This window comes from Lissotriton helveticus, chromosome 3_1 (assembly GCF_964261635.1).
Source record: "Lissotriton helveticus chromosome 3_1, aLisHel1.1, whole genome shotgun sequence".
Taxonomy (NCBI): domain Eukaryota; kingdom Metazoa; phylum Chordata; class Amphibia; order Caudata; family Salamandridae; genus Lissotriton; species Lissotriton helveticus.
The window spans coordinates 1,313,026,677-1,313,051,790 of NC_136061.1; the positions used below are offsets into that span (position 1 = coordinate 1,313,026,677).

A 25,114-nucleotide genomic window follows, 5' to 3' on the forward strand; every position below is an offset into this window, starting at 1 on the left:
TTAGTGCTCGTTTTCTAGAACCCTCTTAAAGGATTGAGACCAGTGAGTACATACATGGCACCGGTGAGCCATAAAACTTTAGATCTGTTTGAACAAGTAGTAAAACAAGACTTGTCTAAACTAAATTTCCATAAGAAATCCAAACAAAAACAATTATCAGCAAAAGAATTTGGTATCTTACAATCAATCTCAAAGAACAAAGCCATAACTTGTCAGAAAGCTGACAAAGGTGGAGCACTCGTTTTATTAAACACCGCATACTATCTGGAACAAGTTAACACTCATCTGCTGGATACCAACATTTACATGAAATTAGAGACTAATCCTACGACAGAAATTAAAGCCACATTGGTGAATATCATTCAACAAGCATTTACAATGCAACGGTTTCGCCTTTGGAAAAGTTAGAGCTATTGGCATTGTAAATGACAAAATTTGTATTTATGTGTTGGTTTTGAAAACAGATAAATAAATGGCATTGTCATTTACATTGCCAAAAGATTAATCTCTCGCAAATGTGAGACCTATTGTGCTCTACGGACGAGCTCAGCAGACAGCAATTACTACCACACACACACACCCAGAGCCACACACACACCCAGAGCCACACACACACACACCAGGGCCACACACACACACACACACACCCAGAGCCACACACACACACACCCAGAGCCACACACACACACACACACACACCTAGAGCCACACACACACACACAGACACCCACTCTCCCCGTGCCTAACAAAACAAGCCCCCACCGATTCGTGGCACTCTACACTCTCTCTCTTGTATCAACCGGTGGTGCACTTTGGCCATAGAGCCTACTGTTCAGTGAACCAAATAACTACCTTCTGTGGGCACAGGCCCAGTAACACATTGTCCACTGAGGCAAACACGTCTCTAACCCCTGTATGGTGGTGGTGGCACGTTCGTCACTGTCCTGTACCGATGACCATCCCTCACCCCATGAGACAGTGCCCACTGTCCTGGTTCGTCAGTGCCCGCTGCCACTGTGTATACTCTCCGGGTATATGTTGCTCCCTGTAGCGCTGTAAACACACTTGCCTCCCTCTTCCTAATACTCCAGTTTAACCCTGTCCCGGTACGTCACTTTAGTGAACTCTCTGCACGAACTCATCTGACAGCGGCTCCTTACTGTAGTGAGGGTGGGGGCGTCCGTGTGGCTGTGTCCCCTGCTACTTCCCTTCGCAGCCGCGGTAAAGTAAATACGGCTGGCCACATGTAAACAAATGCGCAAAGTCTGCACTCACTACTCTGCACACTCACTCTGCACACTCCCTACTCTGCACACTCACTCTGCACACTCCCTACTCTGCACTCCCTACTCTGCACACCCTGCACACTCCCTCCTCTGCACACCCTGCACACCCACACTCTGCACACCCTGCACACCCACACTCTGCACACCCTGCACACCCACACTCTGCACACCCACACTCTGCACACCCTGCACACCCACACTCTGCACACCCACACTCTGCACACCCTGCACACCCACACTCTGCACACCCTGCACACCCACACTCTGCACACCCACACCCTGCACACCCTGCACACCCACACCCTGCACACCCACACCCTGCACACCCACACCCTGCACACCCACTCACTCTGCACACCCACTCACTCTGCACACCCACTCACTCTGCACACCCACTCACTCTGCACACCCACTCACTCTGCACACCCACTCACTCTGCACACCCACTCACTCTGCACACCCACTCACTCTGCACACCCACTCACTCTGCACACCCACTCACTCTGCACACCCACTCACTCTGCACACTCACTCACTCTGCACACTCACTCACTCTGCACACTCACTACTTCACTATCTGCACTCTGCGCATTCTGCACTCACACTATAATAATCCTTATGTCCTGCAAAAAATAAGCATGGCAGTGGCATGCATGATGAAAAGCACTAACTGTGCAATCACTTAGGGGGAGGGACTGGACAGATGTTTCACCTTGAGCCCGCCCATCAGCCCGGAGGTGCCGTGCCCTTTCCGAAAAGAGGTGTGAAGTGACAGCCCGGCCCTTGGCAGTCAGTGCACAGACAATGGCCAGGAAGGGGGCCAATTAATGTCCCGGGCAGGGGTCCCTCCGTGGCTGCAGCAGAGGATAAAGGTCACGAGCGAAGAAAGGTCACCGCCGGGGTTGGAACGGGCCTTCGCACCTTGAACAATACACGGGCACTCCCGCTTACACTGTGAAGGGACGAGTGTAGCCTGCCTGTCCCTGCAAGGCGGTTCTTTTGCACTAGTGAAATGATGTATTTGTCTCTGGTGGACACTTGCATTGAACATGTTATGTGCAGTTTCACGATACTTGTGAAAGGAAGCCCAAAACTGAAAAAAGGAATGAGCGCAGCAAGTTTGAAACCTCTGCTACCTATAGTGCTCCGAAGCCACAAAACTGTGCCAAGAACTCTTACATGAACTACTACTAATTTGAGTTGTGTTCCTATTTCTACCTTCCTATTACTACATCTACATATTTTAGAAGGATGCGAAGGCCTTTTTAAGAGGCCGCCAAATTCCAATATTTCCTAAAAGAGTAAAACCAGACTCGATTTTAGAACTACGTGAATTTTGATTTATTTAGCGTACAGTCCTGGGGTAACATAAAAAAGGATGTTATTCAGAATCCGAAGTGTGGGTTAAAAGCGACAGAAGCGGGCGGAGAGACCTTCCATCGATTGTGTGCGCCCCGGAAGCTTTGGCTCTGGGGCAGGTAACCGTGAACCCCTTTCTCGTGAGATACTCTACGCGGTGGGAAGTGCGGCAGCAGCTGTGTCAGATCTCCGAGTCACTGCAGCACAGCAAATACATAATATTACATCATATTTGTATGCCTTTCGCTGGATACTGTGGGGGTCATGTCTGAGAGGACCCTCAAAGTAAAACAAGGAAAGGCACGGACAGCGGGAGGTGGGGCGGGAAAGGCACGGACAGCGGGAGGGGGGGCAGGAAAGGCACGAACAGCGGGAGGGGGGGCGGGAAAGGCACGGACAGCGGGAGGGGGGGCGGGAAAGGCACGGACAGCGGGAGGGGGGGCGGGAAAGGCACGGACAGCGGGAGGGGGGGCGGGAAAGGCACGGACAGCGGGAGGGGGGGCGGGAAAGGCACGGACAGCGGGAGGGGGGCGGGAAAGGCACGGACAGCGGGAGGGGGGGCGGGAAAGGCACAGACAGCGGGAGGGGGGGCGGGAAAGGCACAGACAGCGGGAGGGGGGGCGGGAAAGGCACAGACAGCGGGAGGGGGGGCGGGAAAGGCACAGACAGCGGGAGGGGGGGCGGGAAAGGCACAGACAGCGGGAGGGGGGCGGGAAAGGCACGGTCAGCGGGAGGGGGGACGGGAAAGGCACGGACAGCGGGAGGGGGGGCGGGAAAGGCACGGACAGCGGGAGGGGGGGCGGGAAAGGCACGGACAGCGGGAGGGGGGGCGGGAAAGGCACGGACAGCGGGAGGGGGGGCGGGAAAGGCACGGACAGCGGGAGGGGGGGCGGGAAAGGCACGGACAGCGGGAGGGGGGGGCGGGAAAGGCACGGACAGCGGGAGGGGGGGGCGGGAAAGGCACAGACAGCGGGAGGGGGGGCGGGAAAGGCACAGACAGCGGGAGGGGGGCGGGAAAGGCACGGTCAGCGGGAGGGGGGGACGGGAAAGGCCCGGACAGCGGGAGGGGGGCGGGAAAGGCACGGTCAGCGGGAGGGGGGACGGGAAAGGCACGGACAGCAGGAGGGGGGGACGGGAACGGCAAACGGCAAGAAAGGCAAAGCAGAAGGCAAGAAAAAGCACTCACCTGGACTTCTTCCAGCGGCGGTCGGCCTGCAATGACCAAAACAAACCCCCCCAAAAAAAAATAGGAACCTCCCACCACCGCAATGACGTTGTCAAAGGGGCAGGATGATAAAAAAAAATCGCCGGGAACGCCCACCAATCGCCTCGCACAATGACGGACGCCTCTCTCTTCCAATAGTTAGCCTCCATTTATGGAGCTAGCCAATGGAAGACAGAGGCGGAACAAAGCCCACATATTATTCTCATAAGATTTCGCCTGCGCGAAAGGCTGCGCAATGCGCAGCTTTCGACAGCCGAAACCTAAAAAGCAGTGGAAAGAGGTACCATCAATGAGAAAGTCAAGAAATATTTTATTCAAAGTAACCCCATAAGCCCGAGTTTTTATATGGTACCCAAAACCCATAAAGACGCCACCAAACCACCATGTCGTCCAATAGTATCCACGAGAAGAAGCCTCCATGAACCAGTGGGGAAATTCATAGACAAATATTTACAGCCTTGTGTCAACAAGATGAGATCATTTCTTAAGGACACCACGGATTTTCTCAACAAATTACAAAGCATCTCCATAACATAAGAAGAGTAAATAATATTATGTGCCATTGATGTAAAATTGCTATATACATCTATTCCCCATCAGCAAGGCGTTGAAGCGGTGGAAAAAGGATTATTACACACTGACTATGAGGGGAACATGAAAGTGTTTCTAATGGAATTATTGGAATTTACCCTAATGCACAGTTATTTCAAATGGGACAACAGTTGGTACCTTCAAAAGAGTGGAACATCCATGGGCAATTGCGCAGCACCAACATACGCAAATATCTTTATGAATGATTTTGAAGAACAACATATCTTGAACACCACACCATGGAAAGATCACACACAATTATATTTGCGCTTCATAGATGATATCTTTATCATATGGAGGGGTACTACAGACACTTTGAAAACACAATTAACACAATTGAATGCCATAGATGAAAGAATGCAATTTACCTTTGAAATTCAGGAACAAAAGGATCAACTTTTTGGATGTAGAAATCACCAAAACACCTACAGGGTTGGAAACTAATTGTTATAGAAAACCTACGGACAGAAACAATACTTTACAATACGACAGCAGCCACCCACAACCATTGAAACAACACCTACCATATTCACAACTATTGAGGATTAAAAGGATCGTCTCAGCCCCCGCAAAGGAAAAAGAACAATCAGACTACATGACTCGATGTTTCAAACAACGAGGATACCCAGTCGATGTGTTAACACAGGCCTTCGATCGAACAAAGAAACAGACCAGAACACAACTCTTAAAATCCCAAACCAAAACCCAAGAAGACAGGATGACATAGGTCAGCAAATATTCCAATATGTGTAGGCACTACAAGAAAATCATCCAATACCATTGGATATTACTAAAAATGGAACAAGATTTTAATAACATCTTTGATCAAGAGCCCTTATTTGCATACACAAGAGCGAAAAATATTGGAGATCATAAGACAGCCTCCCAAGAGTATCGCAAGTGAAGAATATAAAGGCACCACACCATGCTGGAACTGTAACAACATCATCGGAGGAGGTCACATTGCCCACCCTATGAAAGGTCACAAAATCCACTTAAAAGTCAATGCTACATGTGATACATCAAATATAATCTACATGCTGAAATGCCCATGCGGGATGGCGTACATAGGCCAATCAGAACGCAAATTAAAAACACGCATGAATGAACACAAGAGCAACATAAGGACTAAGGTCATGAAGTCAACAGTAGTATCCCATTTCATAGATGCACAACATCAAATCAGTCAACTAAAAGCCTGCATACTGGAAACAGTAGAGAAGATAGAAGGAAGAGACAATCGCAACTTCTTACTCAAGAGGGAGAACCATTGGATTTATTTTTTGAATACCCTTAAACCAAACGGATTGAATGAAAGGGTGGAATTTCAATGCTATTTATGAAGCACGAGGCCAACATTATGACACTCCTATAAGCAAGTACCTATTGGACTGCTGGTTACTTAATTTAATTGCACTCAATGTAATCTATAACATGTTTATTTTGAATAGTTATGTTACATAACATTTCATCGTTTTGTCCTAATAACAGAAGAGAAAGATGTTTTAGTGCATCTGATAGGATTGCGCTCTTCAATATAATATTTGAGACACGTTTGATTACAAAGTTTTTCTTAAATACCCTCCCAGCGCGCACCAATATATAACATACACCACGCCATTGCAGGACAGCTGACGTACTATTACGCTTTCTCACTATCTTTTGCATCTATCGTCTTCATTATGTTTAATTCATCACGAACGGAAGCACTAACATGTTTTATCCCGCACGCCCAAGTCGGCGTTCTCGTACCCGAGACAGGACGGAGATTATACCGGTATGCTTAAAACACCGGTAAGCACGCTATTAGATTCTAAATGGTTATTTAGACTCAGCTTAATGTAGGTGACGAACGTAAAGTCAAGCAAAACATGTGTGAATGAAACACATTCAAATAATTAAAACTTTATTTGTGGAAAGATTTGTTTTATTGGAACTAAGCTGACTTATCAACAAAATATACCTGTGCCCAGGGAGTCACCCCCAAAGGATTGGGGATGCTATTAAAAGGGATAATGGGAGACTAGCCATCTGTAGTGTAGAGCTGTCATGCCATGGGGGGTGGGAGGATAATCAACACTGGATTAAGACAGAGGAAGGGTTGTGGCCACACTTATTCCCACAATGTGGCTCTAGCTTTACTTGTTACTAGGAAATAGGCATGGCCACAGCAATTATATGGTAAAAAAGGCCATAGCTCACATAATTATGCATCATAATGCAGCACATTCTAAAGCAGTATTAGTTTGCCATTTTGTCACTATAACACATGCTAAAGCCTGTTTGCACAAGTTCTCTCTCATAAGTACCAGTTCAACACATCAATACAGCAACTGAAAGGGTACCTGTTAACCCTTTCAATGAGTCTGCAACTGTGCGAACCCACATGTGGGCTTTTTTCAGGGTGAGAATTGGAGACCTCTTGAATATACTTTAGTATATACTTATATGTGTATGTACTTTGTGGGCTCTGGCTATCGGCCCTAGGACTGATCTGCTTGCGCTTAGGAACTCTTTTCTTTCCAACTACCTCAATTTAACTGTCTTGATAGAAAACGACCAGTAGAGGTCAGTAAAACACCAGAATCACTTTAGCATTCTCTAGATTCCAGTCCATAGAAATTGTCTTCCACTAGCACCCGTAGACAATAATATTTTTTTTAAATCTTGTATTTTCAGTGATATGACCACCGAAGGCCCTGATTTTATATTAAAAGCAGAGCTTTGGTCTAAACCATTTCCCGCTAAAAGGCAATCTTTCTCTCCATGTGTTCCCATACCTGGTGTGTCACGTAGTTTGATGCTTACTTTACCTCCATGTTAAAGAACAGTAGATGTTTCAGCACCCAGGCTAATCTGCTGCATAGCTAAATTACATATAAGACCCAAAGGCGAGACCAATTGCATTGCAAATGCTTGTTTACCAACGTGTGATCCGTTTGAAATAAGAACAAACTTTTTGTGTTACATCTGCAAATTATGCTGCAGATGTTGGATTATGTGGCAAGGATGGTTATTCTATAATTGTGAGTAAGCGCCCAAGCATCACATTATTGCAGTGAGCCTAGATACAGGGTAAATTACAGAACGCGCCCATAAACATAATAGAGCCCCGTAGGAACTAACGTCTGGGCTACCAATTAACAAAAACATTATCTATTATTTCTTAGGTCTGGGAACGCGCCATTTGATATTTGATATTAACTTTTGGCCTCACCTTAAGGGGCCTTTGGGTCCTTTGATCCCGAGCCGGATAAAGTGTCAAAGTGTGCTTCTGTCGGAAAGTATTGTGCGGGCCTTGTGGGGGTGGTGACTGTTGACAGAGTGGGAGCCCTTAGTAATGCGGCCTGTTGGCGCCAGGATGTACAGATTTTTATCGGCGTTTTGTACAAGTATATGTTGGCGCATGTTCTTGGGAAGGGGTCGTTTTTTTAACTATATACTGCCCTATACGTTCCTTATGCAATGTTCATATAAAGTGCGGCTGAAAGGTTTCTCTCCGACGAAATAAAATGTCTTGGTCTCGGCCCTTCTGTTGTATTTTGGGGTCAATCGTGGCGATCGCCAGGTCCCTTCCACTAAACAAATAGTGCGCAGGGTTCGAAGTAATCATTAACTACAACTCAAAAACACCTAAACCAGTGAAAAATTCCTGTGCAGGGTCGCCCAGTGACATATCTGAACTCAAGGGCACGCTTAAAACCCACCACAAAGCACCAAAAACTCCAGGCTCATGTTCGAAGGAGGAATAGTTCAGATCTGCATCAGACTTCGAAGCACTCACAAACAGCATAAGGTAAGACGTCGCAGGTAACCGACCTATTTTTTCACAAGAATTAATAAATAATGAAGACTGCTCAGAGGGAAATCATATGAACCGAGATCAAAAGATGTACAAAATTAAATGGAAAGTCCGGTGACTCTTTAAAAACTGTTCCGATAGACAGGTGCAAAGTCTTAACATTTCTGTATAACTTTGGACTGTAGCCAGCTATGGTGCCCCGCCCAATGCCGCCCGATCCAGTCTAAACTGCAACCATGCAGGCGGGCGTTGCACAATGCACTCCTGTTATCACAGAGAAGCAGAAACACAGACCGTAGGGCATTTCTTTTTATCAAAACACGAGCCTACCTTTCTGAACTGTTAGGAAGAACTCCAAGTGCATGACAAAATGGAGGACTTCCAAGGTCAGATAAAACCAGTTAACAGGATACAAAATGTCAACTATCTAGCAGAGGCCAAAGGGCAGAATTCTGCCTACAAACATAATCTGTTCTGAGAAAATCATATGTATTTCTTTACCAGGAATGCCGCTGGCTGGGTTCTGTTTAGGCGTGCCATTTATTTGCTTTTCATGTGCTGCATATACACCACGTGTGTGATATCACAGAGCTTACGTGTTTGATATCAAAAGACTATTCACTACTTTTGTTTTTTCGCAGGATTACTTTCCAAGGGAGTTGTCCTAGTTGTCATACATAACGATGCATGCCCAGCAGTGACGCTTGGGAGCCGAGCACATGGGTGAACATTGAGGCACATGGGTGAACATTGAGGCACATGGGCGAACATTGAGGATGCAGTGATAACCTGTACTACTTACCTGACATGCAAGGTAACCTGAGATTCATTTTTCATTGCTTTGTGACCCGATGGGACATTTAATGTGATATATGTGTGATATTCAATAAAAGACAAGTTACAAAAAAATACATTCACTACAACAATCTAACATTTATGCTTCAAAAAAATGTTATGCCGCACCAGCAGCTTGCATTTTTCTCCTATGAGGGGTGGGTGGGGTGTACGTGTTCGATAGCCCTAGCCCTAGTCAAATATCTGCATGTAACCCTAGCACGATGTTCCCTTCCCGCTCTATACTTTAATTAATCAATCAGTGCATTTGGGAGTTTTAGTCTCGGTTCGGTTAAAAGAAAACTGGACCAGCGCAGCTGATTAACTTTTAAAAAAAAGTTTTTCAAAAAACCTTACTCTGAAAATTGTTCTCCAAACGTCACTGAAAATATGGCGCCCATTTGCATCTGCGGTTTATGGGCTAGGGGATTAAGAAAATTACACATTTTAATTTTACCAGTCAGTTGGGTAAGTTTCCTTGTGTTCATAGCTGCCCTAACCCGTTTCACACAAAAAAAATATGTTGAGATAAGGAGGCATTTAACGTAATTTGGCTAAACTTGTTGGTTGTTAGTTCTCTGCATGGTGGCCAGACATACCTGCTGCCACCCGTATTGCTTTCTCACCTCATTGGTTGGATGTGCAGACCCCACCGACAGATTAAAAAAAACACATATGTTTGAGAGTGTGCTTTAAGGCTCCATGTCACTTTAGATTGTGAACCCCCCGCCCCCCCTCCCCTGCACAAATACCAAGATACCATATTTACAGACAACTTGATTAGACTGTCTCACATCACAGGCACATCACTACAATATTCACGTGCAACACTTCTGCTTCTCAGCATTGGTGGCACTTCTCTGCGCTTTGAGGGTACCCTAATGCGATACAACACTACACAAATAAAGCAACGAAACCTCTTATTTAGATTTATATAACTCTCAAGAGTCTCTTGGGGCAGCTGGGGACTCAACATAATTGGAGGCAGACTCAATGTTTAACTAGGTTTTGATACGTTTTTGGAACTTAGAGGGATCTGATGTGGACGGAGGTCAAAAAGGAGAGAATTCTCGGTTCCAGCTGTGTATTCAAACTGAACAAAGCTTGGGCTTTGGAGTTGTGAGCAGTCTGGTCGACTAAAGAACGGTTTAGAGAACCCGAAGCAAATAACACTGCTAAAGTCCAGACGGGACTGGATAATTTAAATGGCACAAGTACCCTATGGGAAAAAGAGGGGGAAAAAAGGAAGATACAGCCTAATCCCCGCACATATAAACAGATTAGTGACTGCAGAAATCTGATGGTTGAGATACAGATTTTGATCAAGGAGGGGGTCAAGTTTCCAAAACGTATCCACTGGAGGGGAATTGGGCCCCTAGACTGGGGCTAAATCCTGTTGACACAACATCCTATAACTTTTCGCTCCAGGGAACACTACCTGTCCATTAGAAATTAAACTGACACCCATACATAGTCATCCTCCTACCAACGGTGCAGTGCCTTGGTGCAACTGTTTGTAGTGCCATACAAGCATCCTCGTTAATACACTCTTTCGGCATTGTCCATTACAATCCTATGAGCACACATTCAATGATAATTACCACATTCAAATGTAAACAACTTAAGCTTGGCGTGATCATGCCATCACCCAACGCGAAGCTGGAGGACCCTGGAAGGGATGATTAACTACCTCTGCTCGGGTAGAATTTGAACCCATGACCTTCGTGTTGGAAATAGAGCCGCCTTCTCTGAGGTCTCATCCCTCTGAGCCATCTCACTAGATTCTTGAAATGGTTACACATGCAAGTGAGACAAATACCCCACTCCATGTAATAGGCATCAACGTTCTTCAAAGACGGGAGCAGCTCGTCATCAACAACCATGTTTTAGTTGGGATTGCTTGAAAGGCTGAACTAGCGCTGGAACTTTCTAGCTCACTGGAGAAATTCACAGGTCTTGTAGAAAGAATGCAGAGGTCAAAGCGCACAACGGCAGCACAGAGAACCCCACCTGTCATTTCAACAAACAGACACATGCAAGGGGAAAACGGTCTCAAAGTCTTGACCCACAAAGATGAAAGAAACGAGGCCAAACTAGCTAGCTGTCTGCCTCGCACATAAACTGAGCTCACCCTACTCCGAAAACAGTAAGTTTTTTTCTGAGAGCCACCAAACATCTTAAACGATTGAATAAACAGCAATGAAGAAAATAAAACTGAGTCACAGGCACTGCGGACTTCATTTTACACCAATTGAAGGTTACTAAACGCAATCCCTGCCCTCATTGTCAAAAAGAAATGAAATACCCTTGTATAACATACTGAACAGTCCCTTGGCCACCGCGCGATGAATAATTAAGTTACACCCAGCACTCAAAATCAGAGGTATTTGTCACATAGCATCGAGGCCTGGCGGGATTAGCACTTGGATGAAGGCCATAGATCTGCGCTAAGCCCCTGTGTACAGCAGGTTATTGTCCTCAATCTGCTGCACAGTGACCACATCGCTTTGCTTGAGCTATTACATAATTTCAGGCAAAGGCGGGCAATCACGAAAAAAGACCCAATGACAGCTACAACTGCCCGTGATTTGGGAGTTGAGGGGTAGTTAGACACGGCTAATGTACAGTGGCAAAAACATCAACTATGTAGTTCAAATAATTTCTAGTGATTTAGATTAATTCAAGCATTCCATCCAACCACTTTTTGCCTTGCCTAACCATGAGTGGCAGCAAAAACAAAATACTGATAGTATCCATAACTACTGGAGTTTACAGCCTAAAGAAAAAAAAATCCACCCAAAAAAGAGCAGGCACCGTTTGGTCTCACTGATGGCAAATGTTAATAACTCAGGTGGTAATGTCTCAATAGCAACATGTTTAGCTATTTATTTGGTAGGAACTGAGCTAAGAAGCAATGGGGCCCGTACAAATATCATGATGCAGGAATATCTTTGACATCTGTGAGTTACACAAAAATAACATTACAGTACAAATATGTGTTTAATGCCTAGGAACACACAAATGTCAACAGGGTTGACTCGAACCCAGATCACTGGGTTCAGTGTCAGCAGCTTAGCGGCTAGACCACATCACAAGGATGACACCATACCAAGAGAAACCCTTATCTGTCCAACCCATGCCACCACCCAATCGAGATTGGCTAATAAAAGGTCCAAGAGGGGTGCCAAGTGATTAGCTATCCCTGCTCTAACTGGCACGCAAAGGAGGGGTAAGGCATTCAAGTAGACAACGTCTAAGAGCAATGGAACCACTCTAGCAGACTTGGTTAACTCAGGCGAGAGAAGACACATCTAGCACATTAAAGGACAACACAAATTCTATAATACAAATACATCTAAAAAAAACACAGAAGTGCCACTCTCCAAAGACTTTATAAATGGAACACAATGGCGAAACAAAACCATTTTTAAACGACGCGAGGGAAAATGTCCCACCTAATGATTTAGTGATTTGCAGAGACCAAAGTTATAGCATGTGTTTAGGAGACGGTGATACCCCAATACTTAAGCCACTAATGTTGTTAAACACAATTGAAACGTGTTGAGGAGAACCCCCCCGTCGACCACCAGCAACTGATGTAAGAGAAACGGACTGACACTCCCTGTATAATCTACCAACGTTAGTGTGGGCAATACCCAATGTTCCTGATCTACGTAAGGGAAAAGAAGGCAATGACGCCACAGCCTGATCTACTGGGAGCAGACAATATCATCTGGTAAGGTGAGGGAACAGTCCCAACGCTTCTCCAAGAAGTGGGACGAGCACAGTCAGAGGATCCATGCAGGAAAGCTGAGGCCAACCATATCACCTGCACGTCGCAAGAGGTTGGCGGGGTGTTTGCAACAATTAAAGGTAGAAGCAGTTAAGTTTAACCCTCGCCGAACACACGATTTACAGTCGAAATCATAGCTCCTGATATACTGACAAAGGGACGGTTGGACGTAACATTCCAATATAACCACTAGACCTCAATGACCTGTCAATCACCTTATCTGTAGATTGCATGCAGTCTTATTATGGGTGAATGTAAATACAGACTTCCAAACCTATCTTTAGGTGGGTGGGGTAATTCCTTCAGTTTTGCGACACCACAAAACATCACATCTAAAGAAAGAGAACGATGGCACATTCCATTTAAGACTGAAGGGGTAACAACCCCCCCCCCCCTACACCTGGTCTACTGGGGCTACGCCTTTATTTGCCCTTCAGTCTACCCTGCAACAAATAAAAGGAACGCAAAAGAAAAGGGGTGTTAACTGGAACAGGGGCATTAGCAAAAAACTGTCTCTATATTGCTTTAGCTACGAAGTCAAAGGTGCGCTAATAGCAACACCCCTGTTCTCCAGCTGAGCCAGCCCTGACTCACAGAGCACACAAAGGGAGGCGATACCATTCTAGAAACTGAGGGTATTCCCAGCAGGTAACTAGTGTACTCCTCCCACCCGCCGACCAGAGTGGCGCACTCCCGGTCTGTGCCTGCCTGTGCACAGTCTTCGGTGCACCAAATCAGGACCAGAAAAAAGGTGGTTGCTGGTGGCAAAAACCGTCCAAGAGCGCGTCTCGGGTTTCAGCGAAAATTGGTTTGAGATGCTTCGTTTACCTCGATGTATCCAGCGAGCGTAGTCCCCGCGCACAAAAGGAGACAGAGGGCGACAGGAACGGTCCCCATGATGCGCAGATCTTCCCTCTGCAGAGCCTAAGCCTTCACTGTGCTGAAGCCGCAGCGGCTAGCAGGGATTTGGGTAGACGGAAACGACGTCACAGAACACGCCCGTTCTAGCACTGTGACGGACAGGAGAGATTCCAGGCTGGTGCAGCAGAGGGATGTGATAGGGGAGGGCACTACGATCCCGGCCCGGTAAACTGTGACGCTGGGCTTTCCGGGGGGGGGGGGGGCTGGTGGGCAAGGGGACAGGTTCAAGGGGGACAGGGGAAAACGACTGCTGAATGGATCCGAGGGAACTTTGCATGGGATGTGGAAGCTTTTTGACGGATGAGGATTATTGAGGAGGGAAGGTTGTGCAGAAAACGACATTAACCATGGATTTAAAAGGAAATCCGTTGATACTGAGCGGAAAGGGGAGTGAGTAGGAAACGGGCAGAGGAATTTTGTGGAAACGTAAAAAAATGTGAGAAAACTGACAGTGGCACGCAGGAGGGCTGTGACGAGCGCAGCTGTCCGTACCGTACCGTAGTGGCAGTATTTATTTATGCATTTTTATAAAGCGCGGACTTTACCCGAACAAGAAATGGAACATAATGAGAAACATTACAAAAGCATACGTTACGTTACATAAAGTAATAGTGACATTTGTGATCAAACAATATACATGAGGTAGCAACCAAAAATACATGAGGTAGTAAAAGTAATAATGACAATTGTGAGCAAAACTGAATACATGAGGTAGTAAAAATTGTGAGCAACCAAAAATACATGAGGTAGTAAAGGTAAAAGGGACAGTTCTGAGCACACAGAATACATGAGGTAGTGAGAATTGTGAGCAGCCAAAAATACATGAGGTAGTAAAAAGTGCACAGGAAGAAAAAAGTGACAAGTGTGCAGTTACAAGAGAGAACAAAGTATCATTTGAGGTCTAATACTGCAAAAGGTGCTAGACACTCAGGCACACGAACAAGCGTTATGTAGGCAAGGTGGCACTTGTGCAAGTATCAAAGATAAAAACATGTGAGAGGTAGCAAACCGTGTGTTACAAGGGCAAAGTGGTGTGTGCATGTTACACAAGGGCACCGAACACAGGTACATGGAAAATACTCCAAAGAGGCAGACACTCCAACCCCAGGAATACCCTGGGAAGGCACTTCCATGGGCATGGAAAATATCAGTAGTGCGGAGTCTTCCTCCAAATACCAAGAGGACGTGAATCACTTTTGGAGGTGTCTCTGGAGGAGGAGAACTTTGAGGTCCCTTTTGAAAGCCTGGGAGGAGGCAGTGGTCCGGAGCTGAGGCGGGAGTGAGTTCCAGATTCTCACTGCGTTGCCTGAAAAGGATTGGGCCATTGTTCTCTCCTTCTTGAACGTGGGAGGTTCAAGTAGAAGATTCTCCGCATTGCGTGATGGTCTCGAGCCTCCAGAGAGTTTCAGTTTATTCGCCAGGTAGCGAGGAGAGGAGGAGTGCAAGGCTTTGTGGGTGATACAAGCGGTCTTGTAGATAGCTCTAGCCTCGAAGGGGAGCCAGCGAAGGGTGTATAACATCGGTGTGATATGATCGCTTCTTATGGCCCCATAAATGAAGCGAGCTGCTGAATGGAAAACAGACTTAAGTGGGGACAGGTGAGATTTGGGGAGGCCAGTAAGAACAGAATTGCAGTAGTCTAATCTGGAGAGGACCAACGCTTGCACCAGGGTTATAAGGTCCTGTTCCGGGAAGAAGCGTCTGATTCCCCAAAGAAGGCGCAGTTGGTAACGAGCAGATTTTGCAATAGAATTGATGTGGGGGGTTAGATTGAGTTTTTTGTCTAGAATAACTCCAAGGGATTTTGCGCTGTCGACAATGATGGGTTTAGTGTTGAGTAGATTCAGCTGATCCATCCATGATTGAACCGGGGGGGGGGAGAGAGTGAGGAGGAGAAGAGGAGGAATTCAGTTTTGGAAGGGTTCAGAATCAGTTGATGAGTTGAAATCCAGTTTTGGATGGAGTCCAGAGTAGAGCTTAGGAAGGAGAGATCATGGGTGGAGGCAACCTTGAGGTAGAGTTGAGTGTCGTCTGCATAGAGATGGTAGTGAATCCTGGATTTGCTTAGGAGGTTTCCCAGTGGTTCTAAGTAGAGATTGAACAATGTGGGTGCAAGTATAGAGCCTTGAGGAACACCCTGACCTACCGCCACAGGAGAAGAAAGACTGTTCGCAATTTTGATCATTTGGGATCTGTCAGAGAGGAAGGATGCAAACCATTTAAGCACAGTGCCCTCCATGCCCATTCTCTGTTGAAGGATATTGAGGAGGGTGTTGTGATTGACAGTGTCAAAGGCTGCAGAAAGGTCCAGGAGAATTAGAAGACAGGACCCCCCCGAATCGAGTATCCTCAGCGCGTCATCAACCACTTGCAGTAGGGCTGTTTCAGTGCTGCAGTTTTGCATGAAGCCAGACTGACAATTGTCAAGAAGATCATTGTCCTTGATATGACGAGAGAGTTGTTTTGCTACACATCTTTCTGTGATCTTCGCAAGGAAGGGAATGTTAGTGATGGGGCGGAAGTTGTTGAGGTCCTTCGCATCAGCAGTGGGCTTTTTAAGCAGAGGGGTGACCTGCCCAGTTTTGAAGGGGACAGGAAGGGAGCCTTGCCAGAGAGAGAGGTTATAGCCTGGTGTAGCGGTTTTAATTAATTAATTTATTTATTTAATGCATTCTTACAAAACGCGGACTTTACCCGAAGGTGTCAGAGCACTGTACAATAGAACCAGTTACGTTACATGAGAGAACTGTTACAGGAATGGAACAAATAAAAATAGCATGCCATAGAATCAAAGCGACGCAGGCATAAGGCACACAATCTCAAGCACAGACTGTACAAGCAAAAATATGAATATAAATGACAAATTTTACAATGACTAAAGAACTTCCTGGCGAAAAATAGCAGGCCATAGAATCAAAACAACGCAGGCAAACGGAACACAAAATCAAACGCAGCAAGCATAGGATGTACAAACAAAAATATAAATATATGTGGCACATTTACAATGACTAGAACTTCCTGGCGGGTTCTGAGAAGGGGGGAATTAGTTCTGAAAGTGTCTTTGGAATAAAAGAGATTTGAGGTCCGCTTTGAAGATCTGGATGGAGGTGATGGCACGGAGCGAAGGAGGAAGCGAATTCAAGATTCTCACCGCATTACCTGAGAACGATTGTGCCATCAATTTTTCCCTTTTGAAGGAGGAGGGCTCAAGAAGGAACTTTTCCGCATTCCGAGACGGTCTCATGCCTCCAGACAATTTCAGTTTATTCGCCAGATAGCGAGGGGAGGAAGAGTGCAAAGCTTTGTGGGTGATGCGTGGCGTTTTTAGGGCTCGGACTCCTCCCCACTGAAAGTGGGAGGAGTTAGAGAACTAATGTTAAAGAAGAAAAAAAAGAAGTATCTCCTAGGGCTTTGGCCGAGACAAATTCCACACATTCCTTAGCGTTTTCTGTCATCTGGCCAGTGATTCGTCTTCGTTGTGTTGTCGTTTTAATAGGCTTGAAGTGATAGGGTAAATGTAGTTTTGTTCCGCCATTTTGGGCATATTTCGTTCGTGCTCGCGCAAAGAAGTACATTAATTATAATTAGGAGCTGTCAGGGTGGCCGTGTAATGCATTCCAGATGGTGTGCGCGCGTTCACCATCTAGCAGTGTGTTTGTCTGGCGCGCGTCCTCCTCACGTGCACACAGGCATAGACGCCGTGTGCGGCTCGTTCCTGCCGGCCCGGGGAGCTGCTCTGCCGCTCTCTGGCTCACCCCCCGTCTCCCCGCCTGATTTAGTCTGTAGTTTATGGGCACGTGCCAGGAGCAGTAGATGTGCTGCGGTGCTCTCTGCAGTTTATGGGGACGTGCAAGTGGCAGCAGCAGCGCCGCTGTGCTCCCGTATGGCCCCCGAGCCCATCCGCACTGGGTAATGGGCACGCGCAGGGCAGCGGCAGCAGAAGCACCGAACTGCGAGGCGCTCTAGTCTGCACCGGTTTGCCAAGCTGAAATTGTAAAGCATCACAATGCGAGGAGCGCCTGTGTAAACACAAAACAGCACACGGATCCAAGCTGTTCGTGATTTGCGCTGCCAAAACTCCATCAATCTTTAAGAAGGTGGGATACAAGGATTATGTATTCTTATAACACACTATTTCGAGCAGGAACACTCTTATCTTGCCAAAACACGGGCCAAAAGGAGTTCGCGGATTATGTCAAAAAGGCCAGGACATTTCTAGAGGGGATTACAAGGAAAAAATGCTTTAAGTCGGAGCACGTAAATATGCGTTATAGCAGCTCACACCGAGCACCTGTGAAAACTAATAACTACAACAAATCTTATCACTGAGAAACGCACCAGGCACTATAAACGGATGAAAACTATGGCTCAGATCAGCTAAAAAAACACCAAAGAAATAATGCAAAGCCCATTGGGTTGAGAGTGCTCCAGTTCCCCCCCCCCCTCCTCCCCCCTCAACCCCCCTCCATCCTCCCCCTCCCCCTCCCCCCCTCTCCTGTCACCTGGGGTAGGCCAAGCTGACCGGGCTGCGGCTGCATGAAACACAGAAAACTGGATATTTGCATAATGAACGAGACCAACTATGTTTCTAACGGTGGCGAGATGAAATGCTGATTATCATTAAAGTAGAGTTGGGAAAACTAAAAGACAGACAAAGACCAATAGCATTGACTGCAGATGCAGAACTGGAAAGCCGGACGAAGACCGGATGTAGGTGTTATCGACAAGGATCTTGCACAAGAACATCCCTTCTCCGCACTAGAACAAATATGCAGCGACGAACAAATAACCTGTGAGGTTTGGCGGGGAGAATCACTTTCAACAACAAATGGATAACCAAAATTTGAAAAGCCGGCTAGGCGAGACAATGAGATGGGAGACAATGCTGCAGAATGCAGTGCAGCATGACACAGCACAAGACATACAGTGAGCTACACTGCTGCCTAGGCTAGAACAAACTGTTACACAATGAATGTAGAGGTGACACGCTTCCTTCCAGCGCCTATTCATGGCACGGCAGAACGGACGCAAGCAGATCTAGGCACTTGTACGCAGCACATAAAGGACACAGGGCAATAACCCAGGCCCTGGGCCAGGGAGGGGATGTGCACCTGTGCACTTTAGTGCGGGTCAAATGGCAATGGAGGGCTCAGAGGTCATACAGGGCACTGCAGAGCAGAACACTACAAAACGTAGTTTGAATACAGTAGTTTGTAAGCACTAACACGCATAATGTACAGCAAGATGTCTCACTGAGTTAAACTCTTGCTGCGAACATCGGTTTTGATAGGAAGAACAAGCAAAGCCAACGTAAATGTCCATCCTTCCTATGTATGTAAACTGCGTACCAATTCATTGGTTAACTGTAACATCTTTTGTTGCAGCGCTTTCAAGTCGTAAGTGTTGTGAGATGTGAGATGTGAGTGCAGAGTAGTGTGTAGAGTAGTGAGTAGAGTAGTGAGTAGAGTAGTGAGTAGAGTAGGGAGTAGAGTAGTGAGTAGAGTAGAGAGTAGAGTAGTGAGTAGAGTAGTAGAGTAGTGAGTAGAGAGTAGAGTAGTGAGTAGTGAGTAGTGAGTGCAGAGTAGTGAGTAGGGTAGTGAGAAGTGAGTAGAGTAGTGAGTAGTGAGTGCAGAGTAGTGACTAGAGTAGTGAGTTGTGAGTGTAGAGTAGTGAGTAGTGAGTAGAGTAGTGAGTAGAGTAGTGAGTAGTGAGTAGAGTAGTGAGTAGTGAATAGAGTAGTGAGGTGAGTAGTGAGTAGTGAGTGCAGAGTAGTGAGTAGTGAGTAGAGTAGTGAGGTGAGTAGAGTAGAGTAGTGAGTAAAGTAGTGAGTGCAGAGTAGTGAGTAGTGAGAAGAGAGTAGTGAGTAGTGTAGTGAGGTGAGTAGTGAGTGCAGAGTAGTGAGTTGAGTAGTTAGTCGTGAGTAGAGTAGTGAGTAGAGTAGTGAGGTGAGTAGAGTAGTGAGTAAAGTAGTGAGTGCAGAGTAATGAGTAGTGAGTAGAGTAGTGAGTAGTGAGTAGAGTAGTGAGTGGAGAGTAGTGAGTAGTGAGTAGTGAGTGCAGAGTAGTGAGTAGTGAGTAGACTAGTGAGTAGAGTAGTCAGTAGAGTAGTGAGTAGAGTAGTGAGTAGAGTAGTGAGTGCAGAGTAGTGACTAGAGTAGTGAGTAGAGTCCCTTACAAAGAACAGGAACAGCACAGAGATGCACAATGCAATCTTCTCATACTCACAGGCAGCAGCGGTGCAAGTTTCTCACACTCACAAGAAGGACATCACAGGCAGCAGCTGTGCAAGCTTCTTACAGTCACAAGGAGACCACAGGCAGCTGAGGTGCAAGCTTCTCCCACTCACAAGAAGGACATCACAAGCAGCAGCGGTGCAAGCTTCTCATACTCACAAGAACGACATCACAGGCAGCAGCAGTGCAAGCTTCTTACACTCACAAGGAGGCCACAGGCAGCAGAGGTGCAAGCTTCTCACACTCGCAAGAACGACATCACAAGCAGCAGTGGTGCAAGCTTCCCTTACACACTCACAGCAGGTACTGTGCCAAGGCAGCAGCAGCAACAGAGCAAGAGTCCCTTACAAAGAACAGGCACAGCACAGAGATGCTCAATGCAATCTTTCTCATACTCACAGGCAGCAGCGGTGCAAGCTTCTCACACTCGCACGAAGGACATCACAGGCAGCAGCTGTGCAAGCTTCTTACACTCACAAGGAGACCACAGGCAGCTGAGGTGCAAGCTTCTCCCACTCACAAGGACATCACAAGCAGCAGTGGTGCAAGCTTCTCACACTCACAAGAACGACATCACAGGCAGCAGCAGTGCAATCTTATTGCACTCACAAGGAGACCACAGGCAGCAGAGGTGCAAGCTCCTCACACTCACAAGAAGGACATCACAGGCAGTAACGGTGCAATATTCTCACACTCACAAGGAGATCACTGGCAGTGCACACCACATGAACACACTCCATAACACATAGCAACAATACATTGGCATTTACAATGCCATTAGCTCAAACTCAAATAAATCCGAGCCCGATTGCATTTCTAATGCTTGTTTAGATAGCTCTAGCCTCGATGAGAAGCCATCAGAGAGAAGACAGGATAGGAGTGATGTGGTCACTTTGTTTGGACCCTGAGATGAAGCGAGCTGCTGAATGGATGACTGATTTGAGGGGAGAGAAGTGAGATTTGGGAAGGCCAGTCAGAAGAGAATTCAAAATTTGCAAACATACGTGACAAGAATTTTCAATTCTATAAAGGACAAGGAGGCGAGGATTATGCTTTTCTCATTTCTTTATAAGGAAATGCTCAGCAGCCAATTATAGTAACAAAAAACTACATTACCCATGAACACCAGGGTATAACCATAGAGTATATAGTATAAAAGGTCACAATGCTAGTCCTTCTTCCTCTTTCTTTGTCGAGGAAACAGTTCAAGTGCAATAGGAAAATCCAAAGTAGATCATTAGGAACAGAAGAAAACACGCCGCAGAGGTCCAAACGATCTGGATGCAGGCAGCAGAAGAACACTGGATCCCCAAACCAGGAAAAAGCGGAAACAAAGACGGATGACACCGGCAAACTCTACTTCGGGTCAGAACCTGAAAAGAGACGTACAGCCGTAATACACATATATAGTGCAAGAGTATAAGAATTCAAACCAGGGGGGGGGGGGGAAATAAGGGATGTGAAAGTTTTGCAACATCATCAATACAGATTACAGCAAAAAAACAATGCAAATCAATAACAATGGGTGGGATAATCCTCGCCTCCTTGTCCTTAATAGAATTGAAAATTCTTGTCACGTATGTTTGCAAATTTTGAATTCTATGACAGGACAGGAGGCTCCGATTATGCTTGTTCAAAGCTGAGTCACCACCACAGAAGCAATATGATCGATTGGCTTATAATAAAACGTTTTGAAAACAGAATCAGAAGACCAATCTGCGGCCTTCATAATGTCAAACAGAGTGACACCCATGGAGAAAGCTTTAGAAGCCATCGCCCCACGTGCAGAATGTGCACCAAACACAGAAACATCAATGCCAGCTTCTGACATGAGCCATCTTACCCAGCGCGCTAATGTAGCAGGAGTTACAGGGCGAAATGGTTTCTGTAAAGCAATTAATAATTGACCCTGCAGATCTGAACGTAAAGAAGCAGTACTTACTTCGTAATCCTTGAGACACTGCACAACGCAAAGGTTGGGATGAGTGGGAAAGGATGGATAGGTAATCGAAGCAGTATTAGATTTAGTACGTCTGGAAAGACGAAACGTAACGCCTTCTGGCGTAAAACTGCGACCCGCAAGGTCTAAAGCACGAACATCCGACACACGCTTACAAGAAACAAGACACAACAACATGGTCAACTTAGCAGACAGCTGCTTGCGGGACAGCAACTGATTAGAGGGCCAAGCCTCTAAAAACCGCAAAACGATGGAAACATCCCACAAAGAGACATATTTAGGACTGGGAGGTTTTGTGAGACGAATACCTTTAATCAATTTGAAAATGAAAGGGTGTTCACCAGCAGGCTTACCATCAATCTGGATATGTCCAGCCGAAATGGCGGAACGAAAATTGTTGACCGTCCTATAAGCCAGACCTGAAGAGGCTAGGGACGCCAGGAAATTAATAATCAAGGAGACATCTGCTGAAGCGGGATCAACCTCTCGTTGAACACACCAATCACACCAACGCTTCCAAGCTCCTTTGTACCGTTTGTGAGTATTGGGTGACCAGGCCTCACTAATGAAGCGGGAAGCGTCGCTAGAAATGCCTGGGATCGTCCAGCGTTCCCCGAAATCCGCCACGCCAGCAATTGGAAAGTGCCGGACAGAAGCAGGGGATGCGGATCTTCGAGAGGATCCAGCAAAAGATTCCACTTCTGGGGAAGAAGGATTGGAACTTCGCAACACATTTCCAGGAGAACCGGGAACCACGCTTGAGCCCTCCAGAGCGGAGTAATCAGAATCAGATCCGCTCGATACCGTTTGGTGTAAGCCAGAACCCTGGGAATCATCACGAACGGGGAAAACGCATAGCACAGAGCCGACGGCCAAGCCTGAAGAAAGGCATCCGTGGCCAGGGCTAGCGGATCCGGCCTCCAACTGTAAAATAGCGGAAGTTGTGTGTTGAGGCGAGAGGCAAACAGGTCTATGTGACACTGACCCCAACTCCGAAGAAGAGAGCGGAATACGCGAGGGTGAAGCCTCCAGTCTGATTGTGGCGACCGGGAAGATACTCTGCAATAACAGTGATCTTCCACTGCAGGCAAGAATGCCAAAAATCCTTGGCTATCTCCGCTAGTACCTTGGACCGAGTTCCGCCCAGCTTGTTGACATAGCGTACTGCTGACACGTTGTCCATACGGAGGAGTATGCAGCAGCTGGACTGATGGGGAGGAAAGCACTTGATCGCAAAGGAACCCGCTAGGAGTTCCAGACAATTTATGTGGAGAGATAATTCCTGAGGAGACCAACGACCCCCCGTCGAGACAGGACCGCACCGGGCTCCCCAACCCCAGCGACTGGCATCGGACTCTATCACCAGTTCCGGCGACGCACCGAATAGGGCTCGACCATTCCAGGCCTCCATGTGGTCTAGCCACCATTGCATCTCCCACCTCACCTCCTCCGATAGAGGAATCTGATCTGAATATCTGAGACCTTTCCGGAGATGTTGGATCTTCAGACGCTGCATTTCCCTGTAATGCAGAGGACCCGGAAAGATCGCCTGAATGGAAGACGCTAACAGCCCTACTACACGTGCCAACGATCTCAATGACACAGTCTGTCTGGAAACAATGGAAGTCAACTCCCTCTTGATATAACGGATTTTCTGGTTGGGCAAGAGAAGCTGACAAGCAATAGAGTCGATCTTGAAACCCAGAAAATCTATGGACTGCGTCGGTGTCAAAACCGATTTCTGAATGTTGACCAGAAAACCGAGAGATTGTAAAAGATCGATGGACCATTCCAGATGAGTCAGGAGTTTGCGAGGACAATCCGCCATAAGGAGAATGTCGTCCAAGTAAATAATCAGACGCACACCCCGAGCTCGGAGATGTTCTACAACCGGCCTCAGAAGCTCCGTGAAGCACCACGGTGCTGACGAGAGGCCGAACGGGAGAACGTGATACTCGTACCAAACACCCTTCCAATGAAACTGGAGGAACTGACGATGGGGTTTGAAGATTGGAATCGACAGATAAGCATCCTTGAGATCCAGACGGACCATCCAATCTCCCTCGCGAAGGAGATCCCTTAAGAGATGGATGCCCTCCATCTTGAAGTGTCTGTACACGACCCCTCCGTTGAAGTCTTTCAGATTGAGAACAAGGCGCGATCCGCCCCCTTTTTTCTCGACCAGAAACACTGAGCTGATGAACCCTCTTGGATGACGGACAGTGGGAAGAATCGCCCCTTTCCTGAGAGGAACGTCGATCTCCTCGGAGAGGCAAACTTGATCTCGAAAGGAAAAACTTAAAGGAGTGGGAGGGTGGATCTGATGCTGGGGCTGGTAAAACTCTATCTTGAAACCTTGAACAGTTTCCAGCACCCATGCATCGCTGGAGATCATGCGCCAGTTGTTGAGAAAAAACTGTATCCCCCCCCCCCCCCCATAACCACATCGCAAGCATGAATCAGGCTCACCTGAATTGTTGGAGTCTTGATAATGGCCTTGCTGTCCTCCGGAACGGCCTTTTCCATAGTTCTCTCTACCCTTGCGGGAGGGATAAAAGTTCGCTCTGGTGGAAAATCCTGAGTCTTGGCCTCCTCCACGCTGAAAGTTGTTACCTCTGTGGGACTGTTGATGTGAACCTCGGCCGAACGAGCGTCCACGATGTCGTCCGGCCTTGGCAAAAACCGGACGCATAGCGCGACGCAGTGAAGCTTGCGCTCTGTCAATGCCACTGAAGGTGGAAACAAATTTGGTCAGCTCTTTCAAGAAAGGCTGGCCAAATAGAAGGCCTTGCGCCTCCGGACCCGACTCAGAGGTAGAGAGCTCCGCCAGTTTAGGGTCTAATTTTAAGAGAATAGATCGGTGTCTCTTGCAAGATAAAGCACAATTGGTGTTCCCCAATTGGCAGATAGCCCTCTGCGCCCATTCAATTAATTCATCAGGGTCCACAAGAGCCGAAGCTTCCTGTGCCTGGAACCCAAGATCTAGAATTTTGGTCAAAGGACCAAGCAAGTCAAGCAACTTGTCTTGGCAAGATCGCCAAGACCTGTCAAGGCCCTTTTTGGGGTCCTTTGCGTACTTTTTTAAGTAGATGACCATCATTGGATCTACCT

The 25,114-nt window shown here is 46.9% G+C and overlaps 1 protein-coding gene across 12 annotated transcripts in view; it reads right to left on the minus strand.

The window, feature by feature from the left end:
* The window catches only part of APLP2 (amyloid beta precursor like protein 2), a 684,051-nt gene extending 670,176 nt beyond the window's left edge, over positions 1–13,875 (minus strand). For 11 of the 12 annotated variants that reach the window (XM_078681958.1, XM_078681961.1, XM_078681963.1 and 8 more), the window contains exon 1: positions 13,719–13,873. In XM_078681958.1, the coding sequence (XP_078538084.1) occupies positions 13,719–13,787 (69 nt within the window). In that variant the 5' untranslated portion in view covers positions 13,788–13,873. Of the gene's footprint in view, positions 1–13,718 lie in introns of all 12 variants that reach the window. The other variant, XM_078681955.1, reaches the window with a different exon arrangement.
* Positions 13,876–25,114: the final 11,239 nt, after the last annotated feature.